The sequence below is a fragment of the Mus musculus genome, chromosome 11 (assembly GCF_000001635.26).
Source record: "Mus musculus strain C57BL/6J chromosome 11, GRCm38.p6 C57BL/6J".
Lineage (NCBI taxonomy): Eukaryota > Metazoa > Chordata > Mammalia > Rodentia > Muridae > Mus > Mus musculus.
This window is the reverse complement of record NC_000077.6, coordinates 32715026-32733696: the sequence shown is the minus strand read 5'-3', so window position 1 is coordinate 32733696 and position 18671 is coordinate 32715026. Positions and strand designations below refer to the sequence as shown.

Here is an 18671-nt window from a genome sequence, read left to right as displayed (position 1 = left end):
GTATGTGTGTACAAATCTCTGAAGAGGGTACGCATCCTTGTCTCCTCAGGACTTTGTCTCTGAGATCAGAGCACTCACCTCACCGTGGAGTCTGAAGAACCAGTTACAATGACTCGCTCATCATACTGGAGGCAGAGGACAGAGCCTGTGTGGCCCGTTAGCACTTTCAAACATTCCAAGCTGCTTTTATCCCAGATCTAGTGAGACAAGATCAAGCACAGCAGCAGTTTAATACACACACTCACACACAGATTCCCACGCATCTTGCACTCTGAATCATCGAAGAAACACACAGTGTGTAGGAAACAAGATGAGTCTCAAACAGGTAGGAAATGACAAGAGGAGAAGAAATGGGGCAACACCTACTCGCATGCAGAATAGTCACACGGCTTTCCTTATGGTGTATGTAGCCCTTGGCCACTGTGCTCAATCAGCAGCTTGAGAAAGGGGTTTTTTTATAAAGTCTGGAAAGAGTCTCTAGTAAATAGTGACAGCCTCTATGACGGCCTTTTAGAAACACATACCCCCCCCCCTTATAGCTTCAAAACTTTAAAAATATAGAGCCTTTGTTCTCTCAAAATCCCAAACAATGAACCAAGAGTTCTTAGTAAGAAAATGTTACAAAGTCAAACTAAGCACTTAAGAATTGAAACAGGTCATGAGATGACAGAGCGGGCAGCTTCTGGAAGGGAAGGGAAGCAGGGCCTTAAGAACAAACGGCTCCTCTCAGGCCTGAGCTCTTCCTTCCCTTCCTTCCTCTTCTTCAGAGCTGCTCTTTCAGAACAGCACACACTGAACCAATCCTCCTCCATCGGGCAGCCTTTTTCACTCTGTCATGGCTTGTTAAGCAAATTCTTTTCAATGCTTTAAAGTTAGCACACTACCTGGGCACCCTGCAGCTTACCCACGCCCACTGCAGAACACCTGCTCATTCCCAAGGCCTGCCTAGGAATTAAGCTGCTGCAAATGTGTGCAGGTTTGGGGTGGACTAAGTTTTCGACTCCTCTGAGCAAATACTAAGTAATATAAGCACTGGATCATATGATAAGAGTGTTTACTAAGAAAGCGCCAAACTGCCTTCCAAAGCAGCTGGCCCACTTTCCATTTCCACAAGCATGGGATGCAGGCTCTGCTGGACTCCTCCCCTTCTTCCCGGGCCCTAGTAGTCACCACACTAATGGAATTCGATGCTTCTCCCAGATGCTTCCCTTTCTTTGAAGGCTGACAACATGGCCATCTTTGTAAATGCTGCTTTGCTGGTTAGACACGCTCTTTAGAGCTCTATCTACTAAGGTCTCTGCCTGTTTTTAAAATGTGTTTTATTTCCTTATTGTTGGGTTTTTATAGTTTCTACACACTTTAACTAGGACTCCCTCATCAGATGTCTTTTACATGTATATCCTGTCAATCTGAAGCCTGGATTTTCTCTCAGAGCAGAAAACTGACACACTAATGAAGACTACCCCATCAATTCTTTCTTCACAGACCATAGTCTGGTATTACATCTGCAATGTCATCCCTAAACCCAAGGTCATTTTACCATACGAGGCGGCAATCCAGCTTCCAGGTTTTCACTCACTCAACTGATCTGAACTTAACATTCCAGCAAAACCTTGCACACGTGTATTGCTAGAGGTTTCATTTACAATTCTGAGGAAGTCCCAAGCAGCATGCACATCCTTGAGAACTAAATAGATTACCACACTATGATGTACCCAATAATATGGAATGCTACTTCACAACAAGAAGTAATGAACTACTGCTAAACAAAGCAGGAGAGTGAGGCTAAATGCATCTGAACTGAGTATAACAAGTCAGTTCAAAAATCTGTTACATGTTATACACTGATAGGAAGGGCTAGATTTTATACACACACACACACACACACACACACTCTCTCTCTCTCCCTCTCTAAATACAGTGGTGGGAAGGCCACTGGGTTCCTGGGTATGAGGAGAGCCTGAAGGAACAAGACAAGTGAATGGGGGGGGGGGGGGGGAAGAGATCATAAACAGAGAGGATGAGTATGAATGTGCTCAGAGACACGTGAGATCAGACAAGGGCGACAGTGCTGGTTCTGGTTTCTTCTGAACTATGAGAACTGCTGATGCTGAGAACAGATAAAAACCTATCAGCAGTAGTAGAGACTGCCACACAACAGCACCTTACCCCTAAGCACCACGTGTATGTATTATACTACAATAACACAGATCAGTAACTTGCCTTGATAGAGTTGTCCCGGAGGCCACTGATAATTTTGTCATCATCATATTGCAAACAGTAGACACCCTTACTATTTTCAGAGCGGCACTGGATCCTCTGCAAGTTGTGTCGTCCACACCGCCAGTTGGATTCTATGGTCTGGAGAAAGGAGGCAAGAGGTGGGGTTTTGTGAGCCAAATGTTCTGTAAGGTTTAACAATCTGGTATTGCTTCCCACCAGAGACCCCCAACTTTTCTCTTTTCCCAATAAAACACTAGACAACAATGTTTCTTCTTAAACCCTCCCTGCCTACCTGGCAGGCATTATGGGATTTCCAGTGAGCTCTGGGTTAGATTTGAAACAGCCTAGACAGAATTCAGTACGTTTAAAGAACATCCCTTGCCCCCAAAATACAAACAGTAACTCACTGAGTCACTTCCTAATGCCAATTAAAACACCTGGCAAAAGACTGCCATATTACTAAGCACTAACTGAAGCGTTGCCTGATCACTGAAAAGACAGGACATTGTGCTAGTGCATCAGTTCTAAGCTCCTGCCAGACTGAAATCACTGTAAATAAGAATTAAAAAAATAAAAAGGGGAAGGAAGGAAGGAAGGAAGGAAGGAAGGAAGGAAGGAAGGAAGGAAAGAAGGAAAGAAGGAAAGAAGGAAAGAAGGAAAGAAGGAAAGAAGGAAAGAAGGCAAGAAGGCAGGCAGGCAGACAGACTGGTGGTGGTGCATGTCTTTACTCGCAGCAGAGGCAGGAGGATCTGAGTTGGAGTTCAGGCTGATCTACTGAGGGAGTTCCAGGACAGCCAGAACAATAGAGAAAACACCTCCTCCCCACCCCACCCCCGCATCTCCCACCCCCTATGTGTGTGTGTGTTTGTGTGTGTGTGTGTGTGTGTTGGGGGGTGTCCACTTCTCTAACATCATGTGTTGTTTAATGGGCTGTTAGCATATTCCCAGTATCAGGAAGTATGAGAAAGATCAACGAGAAGCATACTGCATTCCAAGGAGGCATAAAGCCAATTATGAGGGCAAATACTTGGAATCTAGAAACTGAGACACAAGATGTCAAGTTCAAAGCCTGCCTAAGATGCATATCAAGATTCTTCCTACACAGCTGCATGAGCACACATTCCCCCCACCACCACCACCCCCCTTTCCTCACTTTTAATGGTTAAGCTTAACTTTTTCAATTTTGGACTTAAAATGCAAAAACAATAATATAGATTCAAGAGGAACTGTATTTTGAATTTTGATCCTTTCCCTGGCTAGCCAATTGGATGCTGTATGACAGTAGCAAGCCGTGACCAGCCACTACAGCACAAGAGGAACACACCTGGAATCTACAATGTGTTTCTCAAGTAGGTCGCTCAGCAGGTTAAGGACATTTATACACATTTCAACCTACAACTTAACATGAATTTATCGGATGTAATCCCACAGTACACTGAGGAACATCTAGACTCTGAACTAAATCTGCTTGGTTAAAGATTAAGCCAATAATCTTGGTAGTGTTTCTCATTGTTTTCCTTTATAAATAAGCAAAGAAAGAATTTAACCTGCTGCAAACTGGATTAGCTAGAAGTTACACCCAGTTCTGATCAGCTACGAATATATTCATCAGTACAAAGGATAGTCTTAGCTCTTAGGTAGAGAACACAGAACACAAACATACAGTAACAATCCAGGGCACTCTCTGTGTCAAAATAAACAAACTCTGGCTACAGGATCTGAAAGGCAGCAAGGGCACCCTGGCCTGAGACCATGGCCCGGTTCAATGAGGAAGTAGGGTGTGCCCACCAGAAGACCCAGCCTCAGGGACTATCCAAGATTAAAAGCCATCAGCCTCTAAGACTAGCTGATCTGGATTCTTAGACTTTGAAACCAGTAGACAGCAGGTACAGCTGTCCACACTCAACTTTTGAGTCCAGGTTGAAAGAGGATCTGTGAGTAGCTAAAGCACTAGAGTTTGCTGTTTGAAGAAGGTAAACCTAGCCTCTCCTCACAATGCGGCCCAATCACTGGTCAAGAGTCCTCTGCTCTGAGGCCTGCATTCTTGTGAACTCTCTAAAATGCTAACATTCTCTGAATGCTAGCCAACACTGTCCTATGCTTTATACACTGTCATCTCTGGGCATTCAAAGGGAAGTGCTCTACAATCTAGCACAGATACCTAAGTCTATGGTGTAGATCTTGTAAAATAACATAATTACATAAAACAGCATAATTTCTTTTTTTTTTAAAGACACTCCCCACTATATAGCCAAGACTGGCTTTAACTGTCAATCTTCTTGTCTCATTTAATTAAATGGTATAATATTTTCATATACCTATATACATACTCATATATACATTGAGTCATTTCTAGATGAGCTTTAATAGTAAATATGATACAAATATTGGGGAATTTCTGTGGTTTTTCTTTGGTGTTCTTTTTGAAACCAGGGTTTCTCTTTGTAGCCCGGGCTGGCCTCGAACTCAAGAGATGCTCTCTGCCACCTGAATGCTGGGATTGAAGGTGTGTGCTACCATGCCTGGCTCAATATAAATGTTATATAAATAGTTGTGATGCTAAAGTATTTAGGGGAATCACAACCAAAGGAGAGAGAGAAAAAATCTTGTCCATGATCAATACAAATTTACTGTTTCTAATTCTTTTCCACTGTGGTAGTGGAGTCTGTGGAGCCACAGTTATATAGAGGACCGGCTGTATTTCTAGCCAGCTCACCACCTAACACTGAGGCAAGAACCACTGTTCACATTTTTATACTATACAGAAAGAAACGGAGAGTTGGAGCTATTAATACTTATATCAATACATGTATATTTAAAGGGCAAGTGTCTGTCCTTTGTGACCTCTGTGCTCAGCATAGGCCCTGGGAACATCTGGGTCCTCAGAGAGCCAGCACTGAATAAGTGGGACAGTGAACAATCAACAAGTGGGATGGCACATGCCCAACCCTTAGAGACAACAGCAGTATAGACAAGCTCTTCTATGCACCTGCTACCATCAGGACTTCCTAGGCCAGGCAGTATCTCCCCAGTGGCTGGGAAATGTCAAAACCAGGAAAACTTAACTTACCCCACTATACAACCATCTCTCATAGTGGGTATCAACTAGTCTCTAGGGCAACTTTTAAAAGGGATCCAGAGCAATAAAGCTTACACAAACCCATTGTTTAGAACCATCTAGAGAAATAGTGTATTTTTGAATAATGACTGGGCCATCTTAGCAAGCTAAACACTCCAGGGAAATGCTGACTTAGGAAGCCAGATATTCTAGAAAGTAGTCTGTTCCTAGCCTAGCAGTCACCCATGTTCAGGTGCCATCCTTTGGGAAGAAGAAGAGTTGATAAAAGTATGTGATTCCATTTGAACACAAAGCTTTAAATACATAGCATGCCTTACTATACACCAGACGTTGTTTCTAAACTGCATAGGTATCTCTGGGCTCTACAGTGGTGTGAATCTAAGTAGGCTTTACTCTGTGTAGAAGAAAAGAGAAAGCACATTTGCATCACATGGGAGTTGAAAGGGAAAAAATGCTCTTCATTCAAATAGAGGAGCTGAGAGGACTTCTTATACACTTCCTACTACTCATCAAGGGATTTTCTAGAATGGGTGAGCCGGCCATGATTTTTAACTGCACCTAACACACTAGGACACAGAGAACGGATGAGGAAGAGGAGCCAAGATGGCACCACATGGTCTCTATCTGTTGTGGTGGCCAAATCAGTTCTTGAAACACCTAGGCAAAGAAGAGTCAATATTAAAGCTGAGCTGTCCCCATTTACTCCTGAGCCTCAGACAGTTGTGAGAGGACAAGGCTTCTTCACATAAGTGCCACCAGATAGTCCACTTGCCTTCCAGTCAGAAGGAAACCAGGGTGTGGCTGAGCGTCTCTCCATGTTCACAAGGTTCCTAACTTTCTAAGATAACTGTATTTTAAGGAAAAGTTTCAGAAGATGTTTGGTGAGTCACTCTGGGAAGCCCCTACTTAGGACAAGTTTTTAGATCTTTAGGTAAGTATAGCTCACTGGAACCAACAGGAAGTGTCAAGACAGCCATGCAGCCACCAAGGGCACTCCTGAACTGCCTCTCTTTAGCTCTCCAGGCCACCCACACACAAAGGCAGCACTTGCTAATGATTATGCCTACCAAGACCACCACCACCATGTCTGACAACCTCAACCCTCACTCCAGCTCTTCTAAACCAGGTTTTCACAGAAAGCAGCCCTCAGGCCTGGCAGGCAGCCTCGGCCAATGGTGTGGCTGAGCAGAACAGCAGCCCCCATCTCTGGGAAGCAGGTCAGTAGACCTGTACTCCCAACTATCAAAAGGACCATGTAAGGTGAAACATGTGCTCATCACCACCTATTGGGAACACTGGCAAAAACAGTGGGCTGTAATTAAAAAGGGAGGGTTCTCCCCAAATTACAGGAATTGTGTTGGCCTGGCTGCTAGTTACTGCTGATAGCCTGCACTTCCTGGAAGGACCATCAAGGTGCTCAGCCTTCACGTGGAACTCAGCTACTACCCCAGTGAGGCCGCGTCGAGGCCAGTCACACACAGGTGCCCTCTCTAATACCTGCCGTACCATGCCGTAAGGTGGTGTCACACACAGGTGCCCTCTCTAATACCTGCCGTACCTGCCGTAAGGTGGTGTCACACACAGGTGCCCTCTCTAATACCTGCCGTACCTGCCGTAAGGTGGTGTCACACACAGGTGCCCTCTCTAATACCTGCCGTACCTGCCGTAAGGTGGTGTCACACACAGGTGCCCTCTCTAATACCTGCCGTACCTGCCGTAAGGTGGTGTCACACACAGGCGCCCTCTCTAATACCTGCCGTACCTGCCGTAAGGTGGTGTCACACACAGGCGCCCTCTCTAATACCTGCCGTACCTGCCGTAAGGTGGTGTCACACACAGGCGCCCTCTCTAATACCTGCCGTACCTGCCGTAAGGTGGTGTCACACACAGGCGCCCTCTCTAATACCTGCCGTACCTGCCGTAAGGTGGTGTCACACACAGGTGCCCTCTCTAATACCTGCCGTACCTGCCGTAAGGTGGTGTCACACACAGGTGCCCTCTCTAATACCTGCCGTACCTGCCGTAAGGTGGTGTCACACACAGGTGCCCTCTCTAATACCTGCCGTACCTGCCGTAAGGTGGTGTCACACACAGGTGCCCTCTCTAATACCTGCCGTACCTGCCGTAAGGTGGTGTCACACACAGGTGCCCTCTCTAATACCTGCCGTACCTGCCGTAAGGTGGTGTCACACACAGGTGCCCTCTCTAATACCTGCCGTGCCTGCCGTAAGGTGGTGTCACACACAGGTGCCCTCTCTAATACCTGCCGTACCTGCCGTAAGGTGGTGTCACACACAGGTGCCCTCTCTAATACCTGCCGTACCTGCCGTAAGGTGGTGTCACACACAGGTGCCCTCTCTAATACCTGCCGTACCTGCCGTAAGGTGGTGTCACACACAGGTGCCCTCTCTAATACCTGCCGTACCTGCCGTAAGGTGGTGTCACACACAGGTGCCCTCTCTAATACCTGCCGTACCTGCCGTAAGGTGGTGTCACACACAGGCGCCCTCTCTAATACCTGCCGTACCTGCCGTAAGGTGGTGTCACACACAGGTGCCCTCTCTAATACCTGCCGTACCTGCCGTAAGGTGGTGTCACACACAGGTGCCCTCTCTAATACCTGCCGTGCCTGCCGTAAGGTGGTGTCACACACAGGTGCCCTCTCTAATACCTGCCGTACCTGCCGTAAGGTGGTGTCACACACAGGTGCCCTCTCTAATACCTGCCGTACCTGCCGTAAGGTGGTGTCACACACAGGCGCCCTCTCTAATACCTGCCGTACCTGCCGTAAGGTGGTGTCACACACAGGCGCCCTCTCTAATACCTGCCGTACCTGCCGTAAGGTGGTGTCACACACAGGCGCCCTCTCTAATACCTGCCGTGCCTGCCGTAAGGTGGTACAGCTACTGTAGAGGTTTTCATTCAGTAGAGGACTTGTAAAATCGCCTTACCCTTCGCAGAATCTCAAAACACTGGGAAAGTAGCCATGATATACAGAGTATACAGCGGCATTTAAATTGGCAATAGAGTGAAAACAGATGTCTGAGTATGGAGAAATAACATTATTTTTAGAAGCCTAAACATAACTGAGTGGGTGGGCAAGTTTCAGCATTTTCTAGTTGGGACAATGTTAATATCAAGTTTGCAAACCACAAAAAAAGCTTTCCACTTTCCCTGAATGAAATGTGGTTTATTAAAAGGTGTGATACAACACACCGTCATTTTCCCCATGGCCAGCTCCAAGTGGAGTCCTTCAAAGCCACTTACCCGGTAAATAGACAGAGTCACTACTCTGGAATGACAGAAAAGAAAAATCCTAGATCAGGACATTAGTTTGCTTGTAAGAGCAATACCCTTCCATCTGCAGAGGCATCTGGGAGTGCAGGGTGGACAGAGCCTGGAGGCCACCTAACCAAGTCCCTTGTGGTGAGTGGACAGTGAGCTCCCCTGAAAACACACTGACAAGGACTCTAGGAAAGTGTGGCTGCCCTCTTGGCGGGACATGCCTCAGGTTTGCCAGGAGTTCCTTTTCAATTTAGAGGCCTGCAAACCCTCTGTGTGGCAAGAACACCCAGGAGAGAGGAACCTTTTCAGAAAGTGAAGAATGTGAACTATTCTCCACAGACTCTGATTCTCACGTCCCCATTTTCTGAACAGCAGGAACTAGCCACACAAAACCAGGTTGTCCATTTTTTCCTTAAAATACAGCCAATTTCTGGTGGCTCCATGTGGAAGGCAAAGTTGGGAGAGGAACGTCTTCCTCTGTGCTCATGATAGCCCAAGCTGAGAGCGTTGTACTTGAGGAGTCAGCAAGCTGTCAAGGCGAGCAGAGGGGAACAAGAGTGGGATCGAGGAGGAGCCGATCTGTGGGGTGTAGAACAGACGGAGCTGCGTGCAGGCCAGGGAGGCCAGGACACTCTCTCGTGTTCCTTTATCTCGGGCAGTGTGCTTAAGAACCTTCAGTGCTACCTTTTCCCTAACAGAGCTAAAGCAAGGCCCGGGATCTCGTCTGAACAGTCAAGGCGCTGAGTGTCCACATACTCAGAGGAAGACAAGTCTACAGGAATAAAGCATGCCTTTCTCCTTCACTTCCTCGACTTTCTACTTTGGAAATGGTGATACTTTCACAGCAGTCATATGGACAAGCTCATCTGTGTGCCTCACAGATGTCACAGAGGAAAGAATTTCCACGTTTATGCCTGCCCTGACAGAACACAGCACACTCCTAAAACAGAGTGAAGCTCTGTTCAGAGGTAGTGCCACTGAGCCATACTGCAAAGGTCTTGTATGATGAGCCAGAGTGTATGTGGCTGGTTGTAGGCTCTACCACTCAGAATTTAGAATACGTTTGTTAGAATATGTGGGTGGCTGCAGACTGTACCACTCGATAACGTGACCATGAGAGTATGTGGTTGGTTATGGGCTGTGCCACTCACTGTGATCCAGGGTAACAGTTTACCTTATCAGCCTATGTTTCTTAGATTTTTCAATGTGGACTTGACCTACTTTTCAGAGTGTCTAGACTATCGAATGAGAAGGTATGCTATAAACTACTAAACAAAGTATCTGGTACAAGTAAGTGTCCTATTAGTGGTACACCATTTCTGTCACTATTACTATTAGTGAGTACACTGAAGTATAAGCGTCATCCTTCATACTAAGAAACTTAGCCACAAAAATTTGGAGGAGACTCTGTGGCCAGGCAGTGGGTTTTCCCAAACCACACTTTAAGAACCATGGGGAAGACCACCGTGATGCAGAGGTTTTTGTGTCAAACAGTGTTTCCTCATGGCTCCATTTCCCATCACATCTGCCTCCTTTGCTAACTCTAAAGTATTTTTTCAGCCTGAGGAAATGGTTATGGTAAGTGCTGTCATACTGTCAATTATAACGGTAGTCATGATGACTAAATAATCTACATCACCAAACCTCAATCTGATAAAGGTTCTCCCCAGTTCCTGTTTATTAATGAACAGCTTTAAACAACATCCCCTCAGAAGGAATGCTTTCTTGAGACCACTCATGGAAAGTAGGAGAGTCTCTCAGCAGTTACCCCTGCCAAAGAACAGAAGGGCATTTCCAAGATGTGCATATACACACTGTCTTGGTGCACTGACCCTTGGTGCAGCCTCTTCCCTTCTGAAATGCACAAACCCTAACCTGTAATGACAGTCTGCTCTATGTCACCCACTAAGCACTGCAGGACATTAGTCCAAGTTTTGAACAATAGGTCAATTAATTCTTAAACTTTATGTAGCAATGGTTTAAAATTATTGAGCCCTCCCTAAAAGATTAGTTTTTAAGTCGTTTAGAGAGCATACACTCAAGACAAGAGTTTCCTCTTTTTAAATAATGATATCCGGTCACACACAGATGAACCATTAATGGGATGCATCCATTAGTTCACATCTGCCTGAGAAGGGGTGGGGGTTGAATTCGACAAAGGCATGTTTCTCCATTAACAAATTTTGGCACAGTAACTTTTATGTTCATCACCTGGGGAAGAGGATTACTTCACAGTTTGGAAATTGGCTGTAACTTTATGGGCGATACAGCTCTGGCCAGCGAAAGCTCAACTTTTCTGCCAAAGAGGAAACAGTGGAGAAACCAGTAACAGACAAGAACATATGTGAAAGAGTTATGAGAAGTACCTGTGCGTGTGTCTATCCTGGTTTAAGGCAAAGGGCTGAATAATAAAAGTGAATGAGAGCACACTGACAATATCAAGCACAGCTAACATCTCTTAGCAAAAGCACAGAGCTCTGCTGGTCACTAAGTTACACTAAACTTCACAACGGCCCCAAAGCATAACCTACTTCACAAAGCCCATTTCATAAATGGCTTAGAATAACCTGAGCCATTTTTATGAAAAATTATGCATGACTTAAGAGGAGAGTACATGCATGCCTTCTACAGAGATGGTTCAAAAATATAAAAGTATGTTTACCTAAAACACTGGGCCTTGGATTGTGGAAAATTTATCAAATTAGAATATAGTTTATCTTGGATAAAGGTTTTAATCAACTGGCAGCCTTACAGAAGCATTTCGTGTTTTAAAAAGGTTGTATTTCTATAAAAAGGTGTGATCAGCTCTGAAGAACAGCTATAGATTACACACTGTGACATTTATTTCCAAAACTCAACTTTTAAAAAGTATGAGTTCCATGAGTTTAGAACAAAAGGACTTAAACAATATAAAAAGTTGAGAATAAGCTCCCAAGGGTGTGAGACAATTAAGTAAACAGTTACCTCTATGTCCTGGATAATCTTTGGGTATAATGATCTATAAAATGAGTTGGGAGGGCCATCTGTAGGTCTGTTTTTAAACAGGTACTGATCCCTGGCAAATGAAAACAAACAGATGTTACATTTTTGCACATAAAAGTAGGGATTTTATTTAAGCATGCTTATAAGGACAGCCCGTGTTTTGTGTCTTTTTCTTGCACTGAGTGTTAACAGTTCAAAAGGAGGGTTTCTAATAAACTGTAGTTTCCATGGTAGAGACAATCTAGTTCTGGCACGATGCTGGTCTTTTATTTTCTGAGTACTGTCACACAAATAATTAAACTCTCACTTTAGAGCTTTCTTCCCCCTATAAACTTTGTTAGTAAAATCTTGCAAATAAAAAACAGAACACACTGAAATGAACAGTTGCAAGTATATACATTTTAATGAACCTCTTAAAAATTACAATAGGCATTTTGAAGCTGTGAACCTTCACACTGGATTTTATTCTTTCACTATCAAATATATTTTTATGGTTTTATTCACTATGAAAAATGAAAAATCCTTGCTAGAGTTAGCATCAGGAGAACAATTAGCGTTCTATCACTTTTCAAAATTCCTCATGCCTATTAGCCACACTCAGCCCTTCTTCCTGAGGACTGTGCCTTGCTCGTGTTGTGGTCTATGTTATACTGCGCCCACATGAAGAGTAAGTGCTAATGAAGCTTGTGAATTGTCTTACCTCACATTAGACTTCCTCCCATCACAAAAAATGCAGCCTCACCCTCCATCTTCCCAGTCTTGTGCCTCTGTCTGTAACTTTCTCTATGCTATCAATGCACAGGACTATCAAACTGCGTTAAGCTCACAGGCTTTCCTAGAAAACCCTATGTTGTGTTTTCATTCTTCCCCATGAGCAGTAATAAAAACAGAAATGACATAACACAGGCTGCTGGAATAGCTCTGTGACAGAGCAGTTGGTTCAATTCCTAGCAATCAAAAACAAATAAGTAACATTACTAGACTCTCATATTTTCCTTTAAAATTTGTTTTATGTATGGGGTTTGCTTGTATATATGTCTGTGTACCACATGTGTGCCTGGTGCCTGTGGAGGCCAGAAGAGGGCATCAGATCCTCTGGAAATGGAGCACCAGAATATTGTAAACTACCAGGTAGTTGCTGGGAACTGAACCGAGATCCTCTGAACGAAGAGCCAATGTTCTTATCTACTGAGGGATCTCTCTAGCTCCAACGCTCACATTTTTTCCTTACCTTTTTGTGATGGGAAAAAGCATAAATTTATAGATTTAAAAAGATGAATATATCACCTATATGAGGTATTAAAAGCTTTATAATAACAAATCCATGTCAGAAGGGGAAATTCAAACAGCTTTAACCTATCAATATCTTCCTTGTTTAAATAGACTGACACATTCACAAATATTTGCCCTGAGTAATCAAGCTGACAGTGCATCAAGGAAACTTTCTCCAAACAAGGCCCCAGACTTACCAGCCTCTTCTTTCTGAGAGTCCCTTCCAGAGAGGGTCGGTGCGCACCATCCTCTCAATCAGCTTCTTCCAAAGCATCCCTTCTGAGATCACTCGCTGCCATTCTTTACACACCAGCTCTGCTGCACACAGAGACCTGGCATCCAGGTAGGAGAGAATGTTTTCTGCTATGTGATCTAAGCCTTGCTCTATAAAACAGGAAAGCAATGAAAGGAATGGGTAGGGCAGAAGACAGACCAGCCCTTCTTTTAAAGTAAAAACTAAGTAAACCTGAGGCCGGTACAACACGCAAGAGCAAGGCGTGGAAAGGCTCATAAACAGGTATAGCCGGCAGCAGCTGTTCTTGCCATGAGAGCTGTCTGGGACAGCTCTGTCCTCAGAATTTTCAGAACCCCATCCCCATTTTTCTACCAAACCTTTACAGGTCAATGGGTCTCCAAAGTTAAAGCCACGGCACAAGCTCTTGTGCTATTCTCTGTGGTGAAGCCAGGATGGAAACTCAAGACTTCTTGCTTCAAAACCTGTGCTTGTTGCTCATATTTATGAACATGAGCAATTAACCACACTCCACCATCAACTCTTGATAGCCACGGGAGCCAAAAGGTAAGACTGACCCATTTTTGAAGGCATGTGAAGAATTAAAAGTGTACGCATCGGGAGAGATGGCTCAGTGGTTAAGAGCACTGACTGCTCTTCCAGAGGTCCTGAGTTCAAATCCCAACAACCACATGGTGGCTCACAACCATGTTGTAATGGGATCCTATGCCCTATTCTGGTGTGTCTGAAGACAGCTACAGTGTCCTCATATACATAAGATAAGTAAATCTTAAAAAGTAAAAGTGTTCATGTCAATCTCTCCATCTCCCTCTGAGAGAGAACTATTTTCTATTCTGAGCAGATGGGCAAGAACCCTCAAAAGCAACGCGCTTGCTTACTTCAGGACTTTGGGAAAGGAGCCTGGAAGGAGATAACCAACTCCCAAAGTTGTCCTCTTACCTCCATAAGAGTCTGGCGTGTTGTGGTATACACACACAGAGACACACACATGCATGCACGCAAACGCACACATGTACACAGCATATATAAGTAAGAGAAAAATGCAAGGGCCTTGAAAAGAAATTCACTCAAGATACAGCTCTGCCTGAGCTGTGCCATGGAAGATCACCATGGGCTGCACTGTCACCATCTGTTATAAACCTTCTTGTACTTCTAGGTGTGTCCACTGTAGCTACAGAAAACACAACTCATCCCCAAGCACAGAATGTTCAAATTCTATGTCTCAAGTTCATCATGCACTGTTGGTTCTACGACACAAAGCAAACACTGAAACAACTCTGCCTCAGTTAGCAGCAGTTGTTGCCTCCATTTCCTTCTCTCCAGAGCATGGACAAGAATCACTGGCTGTGAGAGTATCAACACAAAACGACACACAAGGAATTCTTTCTGACCCACATGTACTGGGCGCCCACGCCTGACATTTCAGTTGGAGGAAGGAGGCAGCAGGCATGCTTTACAAATGTCTCAGAATGACAGGCCACACTGCTGATGGCAGTTCCCAAGCCTTTCATATACCAATTCTATCCTGGACTAGATCTAAGACCCAAGCTCCACCCTGAGGCTATGTGGCACCACTGCTCTCCAGTTTACTTGAATAACCTTACATACAATCAAAGACTGGCATCCTTTCCCTAATGGCCACAGCACAGCAGACTCCTGAGACAGTTACAAGTTAAAATAAAATCTATGTCCTTTTCCCCAGTTGCTATTAAAACAACTCCCTTTAATTCTTTATTTGACCACTGGTGGGATAAGAGTCAGCAGCACTTTATGCTTATCCCTACTATAATTCAGCTTCAAATTTTCCATGTGACCTAGCCACTGCAATCTCTAGAACTCTGGGTTTTAGCATCCAGAAGGGGGTATTCCTCTGCAGACGGACATAAAGAGCAGACTATCTTTACTCACAGCTGAGTACAAGCATAGGAAATGGGTCAGAACCAAGGACAGCACCCAGGACAGCTGCTCTCCTCAGCAGGCCATTCCTAAAGAATCTGGTAATACTCCAGGGTCCCAAAGCTCAGCTGCCAGCTCTGCAAGACATCTAAATAGTCCAGTCCAAGTCTGTCACTTCAGTCCACAGGGGCATCTGGAGACGTTCCCATGAAGACACTGCCATCTTTAGATCACTCTTCTGACTTTTATTCTGGTAAGAGTACCCAGATGAGGAGGAGCCAACTGAACCTCACTCACTTGCTCTCCCTCTTACTGAACCTTGCTCACTCCCTCTCCCTTACTGGTACTTACTAGTTTTGCAACCTTTCAGTTACAAGTCGGCACCAATTGCTTTGCGTGCCTTCTTACCATATACAATCCATGCTCATTGGAGAAAAATTACAAAACACACATTAATAAATTAACTGCCAGCTCTAAAACCCTTATCCGAGAGATCTTTCATTATCTCGCATTCGCTCTTTTGAAGATTACCCATCCTTCCTAATCCTTTCAGACGACTTTAACTTTTTAATCAAGATGAACTGAAGAGTAAAATCCAGTGTAAACAGCTGCATCCTACAAATAGCTCCCCAGCTCTTTTTTTTTTTTTTTTAAAGACAGGGTTTCTCTGTATAGCCCAGGCTGTCCTGGAACTCACTTTGTAGACCAGGCTGGCCTCGAACACAGAAATCCGCCGGCCTCTGCCTCCCGAGTGCTGGGATTAAAGGCGTGCGCCACCACTGCCCGGCCCTCCCCAGTTCTTAAAACCTGGAGACTTGTCCAATAGTCTCCTTTGGACACCACCAGGCTGGACTACGAGCCCAGCTGCACCAACACTCAATCACTTCTCAGAACTTCCCATACCTTTTCTTTCACTTATTGTTTAAGAGACAGAAAGAACAGGTAAAAAGCACAGTGGAAATAGACCAACCTGCCATCTGTTTCCAGCACGTTATCCCTACATTCCTTGTGACTCCCCTCCAGATGGCTGGAATACTTTGTCCTCAACTCTCCTTATCTGGACAATCTGACCTGAGGTCCAACTCTGTGTTCTTCTTGACACCATTCTCCAAAGTCCTGACACCTTCGTGAGCCACATGTTCATGTGCCCTTCTCCTATATCTTCTATGTGTAGTCACACAGGACTGCCTCTCTTTCCATGCCACAGCTACAACTATGGATTGAAATTACAGAATCTCTCAGCTGCTCTAAGCCGAGTCTATACTTATCCCAACTATAACCACATTAAAACCATGCTTAATCACACCTAATTTCTCTAAAACTGGAGGCTCACTGGACTTCCTCCCACACGGGATGTTAACAGTCACTTTAACATGACTCCCATGACTTTCCCCCACTAACTGGATCCTCCTAATTGGTTATAAGCATGCCTTAACCAATTCCCCTTTCAAACCCTCTTATTCTTGGAAAGATGAAACAAATAGCAAGGCAAACATGCATTAGAAAGGCGGCTGCCTTTCCAGGTCTCAGTGACAGGTCCCATGACCTGTGAAGCGGCAGGAGAACAGCATTCAAACTTCCACTTTTCTGACAAGCCAGAGCCTGCAGCCATGAGATACTAAAGCCGTGGACTGGACTGGAATCAACTAGAGTCACTGACTTTCAAATGCACAGCAACAGAATGGATCCCTCACACTTCCTAACGAACCAGTCTCTGGAGGAGGCAGCCTAGCAATCCATCTCTTAGAAATGCCACCTAATTCTGACAAATGAGGGACTACTGGTTTACAGCAAAGGTACCCTAGTAGTCTTGGATCTTTCCTCCTCACTGATTGCTCACACAACTAAGCTATTAATAAATTCTTGCATAAGCAAATCCCTTACGTATCTCCTCTTCCAAATGCCATGAGCTCATTTAAACACTGCCCTAGTGACACCTAAGGTCAGATTCGTTTCCTGTGGTTACTACCTTAAACTCCCATTGTCCTTACAAGAGGCAGCATGATTTAGTCTTATGGAAACACAATGGCTGCCAAACCAGGTAACCTGACTTACATTTTATTTCAGTCAACTGCTATGTGAGTGGCCATAAGCAAATCTACTATCCTTTTTTAATATCATTAGTCCATAATATAGGAACAATATTAAGTGCTGAAAGAAGTTATCTCATATAATCTGTAAAGTAACTCTCCAAGGTAAGTGTTCTAAATATCCACATTTTACGGGGAAGCCATCTCTCAAGTCCACTGGGAAGGCTACTAGGAGATTTAAAGGGCCAGGTATGTAGCAGGTATTCAATAATGTCCTTAATCTTCTCTCATCCACTCCCCTCAAACCTCCTTAACTGAGCCATTCGAATCTTGCAACTTTCTTGTTTCAAGTCCATCGAGGAAAAAGAAGTTATGCAACGAACACAAGGTGATCTTTAGCCAGGGCTTTGAAGTGTTAAACCAAGTATTTTCCTCAGCAGTGTGTCTGGCTCTTATTACTCTATCGTGCTGATAGAGCCTCCCTTCCCCCTCCTAAGGCAACAGGAGGACACATCACTACCTCAGCAGAATATAGACTGATAGTGCACGCACATTTCTGAGAGTGCTGCTGGTACTAATTGTAGGCACCTCATGAGAATCCAGAAAATGTCAGCAATAAACTCAAACAATTAAAAGGCACTGATTTCAAAGTTCAATGTGTAAAAACTACCATATCAAAACCAACCTCAAATGTGTGATGTCAGCTCAATGCCCTTGGTGAGACCAGCTTAACACAGCTGCTTAGATCATACAGTAACTTCAGTAGTTTACAGACCCTCAAAGAGCAGCTGTAAAGAAACACCCAACCTCTGCTGCTCCTTGCTTCACGAGTCACAGCTTTAGTTATTAAAAAAACCTTTTACAATAAAACAACCACCTACAACCAGTGCCGAAGCCTTTCCTGGTTATGTGCGACTCTAAGGGCTAAAAAGGAAGTGAAAATCAGCGTAGGTCACAAACCCAAGGCAGAAAACCAAATGACAAGGTGAAAGCCCTTCCTCGCCACACCCACATTGCAGACACACTGTCTTTAGCCCTCCCCCACTAAGAGGTTACCCCTGCACCCACATAGATGAGGATGGGCTACTGTGTGTGGAGTCTGGGACTGAAGTCTTGGGGCTAGCCATCTAGTTCTAGCGAGCACACTCTTCCATTTGTGATGCTGGGTCTTTGGCCCTGTACCCAACCTGAAGCCTTGGCTCATTCCTGCCCATCCCTGTGACCTATGATCTAGTCTATCATATTTATAGTCTGTGATGGTTTTCTGTCCTTAGTTGGGGGCTAGACAAATGAATAAACCATGAGCAGGAAGCTAAGCATTTCAACATTTTTAATCACACAGATACCTCATCAAACTAATCAGCAAGACTTATCATCTTTTTTGAAGTACAATCTGCCTCTATTTTAAATGGTATAAATTTTCCCTTTAACAACAGTTCTTACAAACCACAAACTTAGCCTGCAGAAATTGACATTGCAGACTAAACATTTACCATGATTTTTAGAAAAGCGTATCATAATTATCACTTTTTCCACTGAACCAAAAGGAGCCAGAGACCACAAACATTTTCCACTTTTCTTACACTGACAGGTACAATGTTCACAGTAAGCATTTTTAAAAAGTCAAGACTAGAGACAGTTTTTTTTTTTT

General features: G+C 44.3%; 1 protein-coding gene across 8 annotated transcripts in view; it reads right to left on the bottom strand.

Moving 5' to 3' along the window:
* Fbxw11 (F-box and WD-40 domain protein 11) overlaps positions 1–18671 on the bottom strand; it is a 104262-nt gene that overhangs the window by 13120 nt on the left and 72471 nt on the right. For all 8 annotated transcript variants that reach the window (NM_001363353.1, NM_001363354.1, NM_001363355.1 and 5 more), the window contains 4 exons: positions 13039–13225; positions 11552–11642; positions 2224–2361; positions 79–197 (listed from right to left, as the gene is read on the bottom strand). In NM_001363353.1, the coding sequence (NP_001350282.1) occupies positions 79–197; positions 2224–2361; positions 11552–11642; positions 13039–13225 (535 nt within the window). The remainder of the gene's footprint in view (positions 1–78; positions 198–2223; positions 2362–11551; positions 11643–13038; positions 13226–18671) is intronic.